Below are 12,027 nucleotides of genomic sequence, written 5' to 3' on the forward strand. Positions count from 1 at the left end.
GAACATAAACCTTCTGATTTGATTCAAAGAATCGACTCAAAAGAACAACTCATTCACGAATTGGTACGCTCGTTCGTTCCCACAGTGACGCGGAAGATGACAACAAAGATGGCGGCGCTCATGTACAACGTGAGTCGAGGACTTGTGATGTTAGGAGAGCGTAGTTTATTTCAGAGAGAACGTTACCAGATCTTGGTTAATTCCAGGCGATTTCTCCGAGGCCTCCGGCGGAGAACCGTGGCTGTATTGTACCCGGATGGTGAACGAGAGACATTAATAAAATCAAAAAGAGTAACTGATATAACGAGCCAGGGGTTCACACAGAAGGGCAAAGCCAGAAAGGACGTCACAGAGAGAGCTGCTTACAAAAATTGCAGCGGTTATGTGTCTGAACGCGCAGAAGAGTCTCCTCAGATTAATAAACTCAAACTTGCAGGGCTGCGCTTTGAAAAGGCCCCTGCCGGAGACAACAGACTCGCGTGAGTAACGTACTGTTATTATGAAACACCACAATTTCATCAGAATGTACAGTTATAAATGGCAAAATACGTAGTAATAATAATCATTATTATTTCATTGATTTTGTAAGCACACGGAGCTGAACTAAGCACACCACACTGAACTGAGCTAAACTGAACTGAACTTAAACACTAAAAACTAAACTACCCTGATCCAGTTACTATGACCATTTATGTGAAGCTGCTTTGACACAATCTCCATTGTAAAAGCGCTATACAAATAAAGCTGAATTGAATTGAATTGAATTGAACTAAGGAAACCCACGCAAATACAGGGAGTACATGCAAACTCACCCAGCCGAGGCTCAAACCAGTGACCTTTTTTGCAGTGGGGCGCTACTCACTACGCCACCGCACTGCTCTTACTTAATTCAGTACAATAATTGCATTTATTGGCATGACAAAAGTTACACATGTATTGCCAAATCATTTATTAACTTTACATTAAAAAACGAACATGGATATATAATAAAAAACAGTTAACACAGAGCAAATGCTCATAGTTTATTGTTTTCACAAAACCAGAAAACAATAAAAGATGAGCATTTGCTCCACAGGCAAAACCTGAAAAAGCATTTTTAACCAAAAATTATATTAATATATAATATATAATATAGTAATATATAATATAGTTATTACTATCAATATTAATGGTATCACTTTATTTTGATGGTCCCTTTCACACATTTTGTTGAATTTAAGTTACTTTTAATCTACATGCCAACTAATTCTCATTAGATTATAAGTACGTAGTCTGTTAGGTTGGGGTTAGGGTTAGTGTAAGTTGTCATGTACTTTCAAAGTTTCTTATAGTCAGTTAAATGTCTATTGAAGGAGCAAAATCAACAGATCTTAAGCAGACAGTCTACTAATACTCAAATGAGACGTAATTGGCATGTAGTTGCAATGCTAATGATAACCATTTTCAAGGTTTACTGAGGTTTGGAAAGTCAAGGTTTTAAAACCACCAAAACTTTTTGTTATATCGTTTCTATAGTATATGTAAGGTTTTTTTTATGTGTTTTTATTTTCACAGTTTTTTAGGGCAACAGTATCACCAGCTGAAAAGGACCCTTCACATTAAAAGCTACTCTTCCACAATATTTTAAATGTTTCTTAAAATAAAACATATTATATTCAATGGGAAAACCCTGTTGTTTTTTACCCAAGTAAATACAGTACCGTAATACCGCTAAACTCTTTTTATCAAAGGTTATCATAAATTCAGAATCTTATACTGGCCCATTCCTAAATGTATCTTTTAGTCAACAAAATGTGCAATAGGGACCATCATAATAAAGTGTTACCAAGTAAATTTCAATAAAATACAAACAAAAATTCATGTTGTAAGAGGAGCACCATCCATATATGGGTCTCTTTTAAAGCTGAAATGGGTCACTGATTGCGTCCTGCACAAAATCTTTTAGCATTTTGAAAAAAAAAAAACAAATACATGCTTGTTTTTTTTTGTTTTTTGTTTTTTACAACCATTTGCCACTAAAGTTTGCCATTTTTAAAGATTTGTTTACTCATTTATTGATTATTTATCTGTAGCTGAAAAATGAAGCATGTATGTGTCCCACAAAAGTAGTCCCGACAGCTCTCAAATATAAATCATTATAATAGCATTATCAAAGTTTAAAGGGGGGGTCCAGAGTGTATTTTTAAGGCTTAGTTGTGTCTATAACATGCAAAGCAATGTGTGTTCATGCTTCATTTGTAGAAAATCACATTATTTATTCACATATCTTACTTGGATTACATATAGCTACTCAGCTAACATGAAAAGGACTGTTAAACTGTCCTAGTTCCTCTGAAGACATGCCCTCAAGAGGCTCTGATTGGTCAGCTAACATAATGTGCTGTGATTCGCAGATCAGCTCCACATAATCAAGAAGCGTCTCTGTTATAACATTACAGCGCCTCTGGCCACTCCTCTTTACTGCGTGGGGTGTATGTAACCTTAAGGGTTTAAGACATCATTAACCTGGATGTATTTTTTTTGTAGTCCCCAAACTTTGTTTGCTGCAGGCTTCGCTAAGCTAATTCTGTAAAAGATAATGTCTCCCTATGCACTGAACTTTGGGCGTCTTGCCTTCAGAGATGTTGTTTATGTTAAAACAGCTACATTACACATCAACTAAAGTTTAAAATATGATATAGTAGTGGATCACCCCTTTAAAGTAAATGCATGATTGTTTGTTTTTTGCATTGTAAAAAAAAAAAAAAAAAAAAAAAACAATCAATGTGCCGTTCTCCCCTTAGGAGGGTGTCCAGCGTGGCGCGCTCCAGAGCGTTTCGGGATAAGGAGGGTAAGGTGCTGCTGGAGGGCCGGCGTCTGATCTGTGACGCTCTCTCAGCTGGAGCGTCTCCTCAGATGATCTTCTTCAGTTTGCTGGAGCGACTGCAGGAGCTTCCTCTAGACAAACTACAGCAAGCCAAGCTCATCAAGGTCAAATATGAAGACATCAAGATGTGGTCTGACCTGGTCACTCCTCAGGGTCTTATTGGTCAGTTGCTGGAGTTGGTTTCGAAATGTAGTTTTCTTTTAAACAGTAAAACAAAAAAATATCATTGTTTCTCTTAAATTCACAGCTATTTTCTCAAAGCCTGATGCCTCCCGCCTGACATTTCCAAAGGACGCTCGTCTTCAGTCTGTCCCTTTGTTTCTGATATGTGACAATGTACGAGACGCTGGAAATCTGGGAACTACTCTACGCTGTGCAGCAGCAGCAGGCTGTGACCGTGTTCTTCTATCCAAAGGTGTGTTTTACATACGTTTTTATTGAAAAACAAACCAGTTTGACATCATTTGGAACAAAGTCTGGCCAAAATCTAGTTTGTTGCAGGAGGTTGAAACAGCTTGCCTAATTGCCCGTTTCCACTGAGAGGTATAGTACGATACAGGTCGGTACGGGTCACCTTTGTCAAGCTTGCGTTTCCACTCCCAAAAGGGTACCCTTTTGGTGGGTGTGGTGTACAACAGAAAGTTTCAGATGACTTCATTTTTACTCAAGGAAATGTCCCAGTAAAGCTGTACGGGTTGTTCACATATCATAAGAGTAGCATTTCTCACAAAACAGATGCTTTATACACATGAATACTTGTGTATAAATGTTTATTACTTACCTTTCTATAAACATGACTTGATTATAATTGCAGATCAATGACAAAATCAGTTATATAAAATAAATATATAAATGCAATATATATATATATATATATATATATATATATATATATATATATATATATATATATATATATATATATATATATATATATATATGTATACTTATTATTACTTTTTAATTATTTATGAATAGTTAATTTGTTTCTATTGCAAAATTTTGGTTTAAAAACAATGTATTGCTTAATATAAATAACTAGGCTACAGTATTTAATGTGGGAAATCATTAATTAAAGTTATTAGAAAATTAAGCAAATACAAACTATTTAATTGCTTGAGTAAAATATTAATATCGTGTTATACATTTTTGTAAAAAGATTTTGATTACATATAAAAGGTATTATTGCCTATATTAACTTGCTATTATTTCCTTCATTATAAATGAATCCATTATATAAATTAAACTTGTTCAATTTGGGCAAGATCGTTCAGCAAGGCCAGCAAACGAGTATCTGCTATATTGACTCTGTCAGACAATAATGACTGATAGAAAACTGTTCAGTCTATTATAATGAATGGCGATCGGAAACACTGTTCCCCATTCGCCCGTCTCGATCGCAAAATTTGTAAAATAAAGTAAACACTATTGTTTATTGTTCACAATATTTATTGACTATACATATCAAAATATATCGATGACTATGTCCAAGAAGACATTACTAACATTTACTTCTGTCGTAACCATATATGGTTTGCCTAGATTGTGTGTGCCAGATTGTGTGTGCCTAAAACGTGTGTGGTTCTGCGGGCCTGCAGCAGGATATAATTGCAATGGGTACCAAAGTGCTGTACATAAAACACATGCAAATATACACAAAACCAAAACACATAAACCCACATCACATGATTAAAAGCTAAAGAAAATAAGTATTTTCAGTGATCTCTGAAAAGACTCAAAAGTTGGAGCTGTTCTTTAGGAGAGTGGAGAGTCTTGGAGCTGCTACTGGAAAAGCTCTATCACCTCGACATTTTAAGCGTGATCGTGGGACTGTCAAATAAAGATGATCCTTAGAGCGAAGAGATCTCACAGGTTGGTGTATATTAATTAGCTCAGAAACATACTCAGGGGCCAGCCCATGGAGAGATTTAAAAACACACAGCAGTACTTTGTACTGAATGCTAAACTGGATTGGCAGCCAGTGTAGAGAAACCAGTACAGGTGTAATGTGTTCTCGTTTTTTGTGTGTCTGTTAAGAGCCTGGCAGCTGCGTTCTGGACCAGCTGCAGTTTTGAGAGAGAGGCCTGGCTCACACTCACATACAATGCATTGCAATAATCCAGACGAGAAGAGATGAAAGCATGAACAACCTTCTCCAAGTCACTGAAAGAGAGGACAGACTTCAGCTTGGCAATATATCTAAAATAGAAAAAACTATTTTCGACAACCGCAATAATTTGCCCATCAAATTTAAGCTCAGAGTCAAAGATTACACAAAGACTCTTTACAGAGGAATGTATTTTTCCAGGAAGCAATGACAGACTGCCATTAGAATCCCTTTTAAACAAGTGGCATGAGGAATGGGAAGCATTAGAAAATAATAAATGATGTGAAATATAACCTGAAATTTAAAGACATTTTAAGACTTGATTTGATTAAGTGGTTTTTAACAGATGTTGTATTGGACATACAAGAATGACCCATGGTTTTTTGCTCCAAGGTGAAAACCCCTTACTATAAAACACATTTTACTGGACTGTCCTGCTTTTAAGGATTCCTGGAGACTTCTTTATGAAATGAACTCTTTTAAAGACTATTTCAAACTCTTTTAAACTCTTAAATTTTTAGCAAAGTGACACCAGAAAGGGTTTTAGAATTTAGAATTTTTATCATGTATTATCACTAAAAATCTTATTTAATTTATGTATTTATTTGTCTGTTGATTATTAATTGTATATTTATTATTGAAATGTTCCTGCCATGAGAATAGCCTTGATTGCTGACTTGGCATTAAACAAAAAGTACATTACATTGCAGCATCATTTGCTGTTTTTTTCCCGCTTCTCTTTTGTTTTTACGCACTTCACTCTCAAGTTTGTCCATTTCTAAAAGGATCGGACATTAGAGCACTTCAACGATCACGCACACCTTATTAATATGAGCTCAAGAAGTTTGTTATTTCAAATAAATACGTGCGCTAGCTCTCTGGAGAAGGTGAAACCGCTCGCACTTTTAGACGGGCTCAAAAAACAACAACAGCACACGGCGGATTTTGCTCGGGTTGACCATGGCTTGTTATTATATGCATATAGTACTACGGTGGAATGTCTCGGCTTTGTTTTTAAAAATGGCAGTTCCTTTGTTTTAATTCTCCTGCTTCTGCGAGTGACGTATCTCTGTAAACCAATAGCGTTCAGCTGTGCGTCTTGCTCCGCCTTTTGGTACACTTTTTTCGTGCTAGGTACCCTCTGCAAAGGGTGACCAAAATGTGGTATGTTATGGTTCGCTTTTAGGTACCCTTTGACAGTGGAAACGGCCATAAAAGTGTACCGAACCGTACCGTACCACTCAACCAAAAGTCAACCCTACTGAGCTAGTTGGCTGGTAAACAACTTCAGTCTACACTACCATTAGTCTGTGCTGGTGATCAGGATGCAAATTACAGGGTGCATTAGACACACACTCAGTCATTCATCCACAGACTTTATGCAGTCAAAACTCTAGCTTTTGTTTCTTGTTGTACATATTGAAGGGGGAGTTTAAATTGCTATGAAAATACTACAAATAATAGGCATAATAATAATTATTTTGTCCCAACCTACTGTCCCAATAGTGTTAGAACAGCAGAAAGGAGTTTGGGTAACTTAAGTGACTTTACTGGCAATTGTTCTCCTCAACATCTTTCTTTTTTTCAAAGCATTGACTGTTGTTTGTTTACGGTTGTTGTTTGTTTGTTTTTTCAGGTTGTGTGGATGCCTGGGAGCCCAAGGTTTTACGTTCGGCTATGGGAGCTCATTTCCGCCTTCCAGTTTTTCCAAATTTAGACTGGGACGACATTTCTAAGCACTTACCGAAGAATGTGATTGTCCATGTAGCAGATAACTATAGCACTTCAACAAAACAACTCGTTTCAGGTCAAACAGAGAACGCTTCTTCAGATGATTACAGTGAAAGCGACTCTGATGATGATGATGATGAAAAAGATGAAGATTCTCTGCCGCATGTGAAGCCTCAGGTATACCATGAATGTTGGGCTCAGAGGAGCACAGCCCTGGTCATTGGTGGAGAGACGCATGGACTGAGTGTGGAGGCTCTTCGTCTGGCTGAGGAAACGGATGGTAAGAGGCTTTTTGTGCCCATGGCTCCAGGAGTGGAGAGTCTGAACTCTGCCATGGCTGCTGGTATTTTGCTGTTTGAAGGCAGACGGCAGCTTCTGATGTTGTCGGACAAATTGCGGAGAAGAGCAAGAACTAAAATGTTGTAGTAGAGTGTTTTTCTTGTAATGAAAAAAGGGATTTCATCAATGCTGTCCAGTTCTCCTAGTTATTATTGGATACACTAGAGGGCGCCTGAGTGTTTGTAGAGTTAAAGCATACAAGGTAATAAACACACTGCCTGACAAAAGTCTTGCCGCCCATCTAAGTTTTAGGAACAACAAGTAATAACTCGACTTCTAGTTGATCATTAGGTATCAGAAGTGGCTTATATGAAAGGCAAAGGCCTTTAGATTGTTTATTTTATCAAAATAAAATATGATCATGCCTTGATTTTTAATCATTTAATTAGGGCAGTAAGGTCTGACTGCTTAGACTTAAGTCTTGAGACCTTACAGAAAAAATGTACAGAATATAAAGTCATGGTGCAGTGGAAAAAGGGTAATATTGTGTATGACTCCCATGAGCTTGGACACCTGCATCCATACATCTCTGCAATGACTCAAATAACTTATTAATAAAGTCATCTGGAATAGCAAAAAGTGTTCTTGCAGGACAGCCAGAGTTCATCAAGATTATTTTGATTCATCTTTAATGATTTTTTCATCTTACTCCAGACATGTTCATTGATGTTCATGTCCGGTGACTGGGCTGGCCAATCCTGGAGCATCTTGACCTTCTTTGCTTTTAGGAACTTTGATGTAGAAGCTAAAGTATGAGAAGGAGCGCTATCCTGCTGAAGAATTGGCCTTCTCCAGTGGTTTATAATGTAATGGGCAGCACAAATGTCTTTATACCTCAGGCTGTTGATGTTGCCATTCACTCTGCAGATCTCTCGCATACCCCCCATACCAAATGTAACCCCAAACCATGATTTTTCCTTTACCAAACTTGACTGATTTCTGTGAGAAGTAATTATTGTTTTTGCTCTTACAACTGGGATTGATGACAAGACTTTTGTCAGGTGGTGTACGTTTAGGGTTGGAAAGTTTTAGATTTCATATAAAAAAAGGAAAGGTAATTAAAATAATTTGTAACATATTTTGGTAAATTACAAAGGTTTATAATAAAGTATGTAGCCCTCATAAAAAATAGGATGTTTATGAAATATAAACATACCTTTTTTTACATAAGACTTTCCATAAGTATCTTTAAAAATTATTTCAATATGGTAAAACTGAATGCTAATCTTTAGAATCTAAAAAATAAGCACACAAAATTAAATATTCAAGCCTTCCTGCAGCATTAGAAGAGAATTGCAGTATCAATGCTGAGATTACAAGCATACAGTTTGATTATAAAAACTAATACTGGATCATTGATTCATTTGTTTTCTTTTCGGCTTAGTCCCTTTATTAATCTGGGGTCACCACAGTGGAATGAACCACCAACTTATCCAGCACATTTTTTTTAATGCAGCGGATGCCCTTCCAACCACAATCCATCTCTGGGAAACATCCACACACACTCATTCATACAGACACTCATACACTATGGACAATTTAGCCTACCCAATTCACCTGTACCACATGTCTTTGGACTGTGAGGGAAACCAGAGCACCCGGAGGAAACCCACACAAACGCAGGGAGAACATGCAAACTCCTCACAGAAATGCCAACTGAGCTGAGGGTCAAACCAGCAACCTTCTTGCTGTGAGGCGACAGCACTACCTACTGTACCACTGCATTGCCACAACACTGGATCAGTAACTATTCAAATTATTACTATATTTGTATTAAAATGATTGAATTGACTAAATTTTCTGCAAATGAAGATACTGAATGCATCTACAGAAACTGTTTAGCAAGTGTGTGTCCATTGTAAGCACCATTAAGAGAAACACATTTTCAACAGTGACTTTTAATGGCTATGACATCAGTTCAAACACAACCAAGAACAGACAGTGTGCTTTAATTGGCTACATTTCATAAGGGAAGCTTGCTATTAGATGCTGTTTATTGTGCCTTCAAAAACATAAGACTGCATTAATACAGGGGACCTTCACAGAAAATCCACTAAAATGTCATGTTTGAGTAGGGAACAGATCAGTCATCCGACAACATCAAATATCAAACACGGAGGTGGGCAGATTCCAGACAACTGCATTGAAAATAAACAGCGGCAGCTACACAAAGAATAGATAGTGCCTTCTATACAATGATATCAACATCAGCATGTACGCATATTTATCAGCACCCATAAGAGAATCACGGCCGTACATACACAATGGAAAATGTGCAGTGTCTGTGGAAAAATAATACATCTACCAAGCTATAATTATTCTAAGCTCTTGATTCTTAAAACAATATCCAAGGATAGAAGAAAATACTTGATGAAAAAAAAAAGGTATTCACTTGGAGCTGCAGGGTTCGATCTAATCTAAATGTTATGGCAAAGACAATCAACGTAGAGATCTGCATTTGACCATCAGCGCTGTAGTAAATGCAAGGCACCACAGGAAGAGGCGGCCGCTTCGTGATGGAGGGGCACGTTTAAAAAGAAGTAAAATGTCAATACAAAGTATGCTTCTGTTCAAACAGTCTGACAGGAAGAGAAGAGAGTGCACGCCTGGAGGCCAAGGGCCAGATGGAGGTTCGGGTAACGGCTGTGGGAGGGTTTAGTGCAGTCCAGGACTTCAGATGGGCTCTGGCTTGAGCTTTTCTGCTAGAAAGTCACTAACAAACTGTTCTACCACAGCCGGTGTGATCTCTTCAACATCTTTAACGTATTTGGCGCGAGCCGACATGTCCAGGATGGTGAGGAGAGGTGCAGCCTCAGGCAGGTTAGTGTAGTCCCGCAGGGAATCGCTCATATCATCCTGTCAGATAAAGAAAACAGTAAATATGAATAAGAATTGCCTGTGAAGAGCAAAAGGACTAAATTAAGCCTTGCAGAAAGTGAAGAACTCATAAAAAAAACAACCTTCAAGGAGGCACAGGGAAGTGCAGATACTGTATTGAGGGGAGTATAAAGCAGTGAAAAGCAGCATGACGGCACACATGAGGGAGTCTCTCAGAGCTGAAGCTCCACTCGCTACCCATGGAGAGCAGTTCTCTGCTCCAGCAGGAGATGATCAGGAGGGGGTACAATAACATCGCATCTCCCACCTTGTTGGTTCTGAGGCACTTCAACCCCAGCAAACTTTAGAGAGATGAATCACACAGAGGGTGCAAAACATTCCCATTTTCCCAGATGGGGGTCCATAAATGTGTTTTTGTGAGGTAACAAAAGCAGGAGTGATTTTCTTTTCTGAAGTCTTTCTTCAAAGTGTGGTATGACCTTAGCTGTTTATTGAAATTCATCAAGAAACTAATTTGGCCTCTCTCGTATGAAGAGATTAAAAAAAACAGAAGAGGAAACATTGGCTGTTTAATGTTTTAGAGTTTTTATTCATCAAGGTAAGTTGTTAGGAGGTTTAAAAAGATTTTAAAGTTGTATTTTTAGGCTGGTCTGACTTAAACAATAGGTGGTCTAATTTGATCTGGTCTGTCTTGGGTCAAGATTTTCTTTGAAAAATAAAATAATGATGCACGTTGGGCCCAGATAAGAAGTAAGAAGACCTCTAATCACACTATAAAACCCAACAGTCAACTTTATCAAATGAAATGAGTGTGGTAAACTCAAAATGTACTGAAAGGTAATTCCACTAATTTGAAAAGAGTTTTGAACTCAGTGTTGAAGGTAAAGAGTTAATTAAATACCTCATTACTTCAACTTAAATGGAGTAAGTTCACAGTACTTATATATATTGGTTTTTTTATTACTCAAATGGTTTGTAGCAATTGGTTTCCTCAAACGGTTTAAGCTGCCTTAACTTTTTGGGTTTTACAGTGCTCAGTTGGTTTGAGTTCTCATTTATCTGGTTTTACTGTGCTCAAATTGCTTCATTTACTCAAATTGATTAAGCTGACAGTACTCATTAGGATTAGTTTTTGAACTAAAATGGTTTGTCGCAATTGAAGAACTGGGTTTTACAGACACATAATGTCTATTCTGCATGACCATATTCTATATCCCTTATTCATATACTTAACTATTACAACAAATACCTTACTTGAATTGAACAGTGCTTAGTTTACTGCGGGAAACTCTTAAGAGTAACTAATTAGTTATTAGAGATTTGAGATGGAAGGCAGTATATATACTTAAGGATATTATTGCCACAAGAGGGCAGTGCAAGAATTTTAAAGAGATCTTGGTGTTTCTTCAATCTGTGACTGGTTCACAGTGAAACTATGAGTTTTTCCACAGCAGTGCACAAATTAAAGCACACAATCAGATCTTGAGCCTGTAAAAGAGTCGCTGAGCTACTTTGCTACCTAAAAAGGAAAAGCATTGCAATAGAAAGTTTGTGACCTCCACTTCAAATCTAACTTTTAAAGGAACACTACTGTTTTTGACAATATGCTCATTTTACAAATCCCCTAGAGTTACACAGTTGAGTTTTATGAATTTTGAATTCATTCAATCCATCTCAGAGTCTATTGGGAGCACTTTTAGCTCAGCATAATTGAATCAGATTAGACCATTAGCATCTCACTCAAATAAATAAATGTAAAAGATCCTATTTAAAGCTCGACTCTTCTGTAGCTACATTGCGTATTAAGACTGACAAAAAATGAAAAGTTGCTGTTTTCTAGGCAGATATGACTAGGAACTATACTCTCATTCTGGCAAAGTAATCTAGAAACTTTGCTGCCATACCATGGTGCTAACAGGGCTCACACCAACTCCGATTTCAGCTGAATGGATTTAAAAATGGTAGAACGCAACTGTTTAACTATTGGTGAGTTGTAAAATGAGTCTGTTTACAAAAAAGTGGAGTGTTCCTTCAAGAGATGTAATGGTAGAACTGCTACAAGATTACAACAAAAATACTGTGCATTTTACTTTTAGTTGCTACTTGAAATTTAAAAAGAAAATATTTAATGGACAATTAAATTCAG

At 37.2% G+C, this 12,027-nt stretch overlaps 2 protein-coding genes across 2 annotated transcripts in view; one reads left to right on the forward strand and one right to left on the reverse strand.

The window, feature by feature from the left end:
* The first annotated feature begins 91 nt into the window (after positions 1-91).
* mrm3a (mitochondrial rRNA methyltransferase 3a) lies at positions 92-7,173 on the forward strand. The gene is made up of 4 exons (NM_001017695.2): positions 92-479; positions 2,784-3,028; positions 3,114-3,281; positions 6,610-7,173. Exons 1-4 carry the CDS (start codon positions 109-111, stop codon positions 7,128-7,130), a joined length of 1,305 nt encoding a protein of 434 aa, NP_001017695.2. The 5' UTR covers positions 92-108; the 3' UTR covers positions 7,131-7,173.
* Positions 7,174-8,925: 1,752 nt separating this feature from the next.
* The window catches only part of nxn (nucleoredoxin), a 129,983-nt gene continuing 126,881 nt past the window's right edge, over positions 8,926-12,027 (reverse strand). The window contains 1 exon segment of the mRNA NM_001020595.1: positions 8,926-9,899. Within this exon segment, the coding sequence (NP_001018431.1) occupies positions 9,717-9,899 (183 nt within the window). The 3' untranslated portion in view covers positions 8,926-9,716.

This window comes from Danio rerio, chromosome 15, assembly GCF_049306965.1.
Source record: "Danio rerio strain Tuebingen ecotype United States chromosome 15, GRCz12tu, whole genome shotgun sequence".
NCBI lineage: Eukaryota > Metazoa > Chordata > Actinopteri > Cypriniformes > Danionidae > Danio > Danio rerio.

What these genes read in the sequence shown, in the direction of transcription:
- mrm3a (NM_001017695.2), top strand. Translation starts at nt 109, where the DNA reads ATGGCGGCGCTCATGTACAACGTGAGTCGAGGACTTGTGATGTTAGGA. An exon ending in GCCGGAGACAACAGACTCGC is followed by an intron (nt 480 to 2,783) that starts GTGAGTAACGTA and finishes TTCTCCCCTTAG; the next exon opens with GAGGGTGTCCAGCGTGGCGC. An exon ending in CACTCCTCAGGGTCTTATTG is followed by an intron (nt 3,029 to 3,113) that starts GTCAGTTGCTGG and finishes TTAAATTCACAG; the next exon opens with CTATTTTCTCAAAGCCTGAT.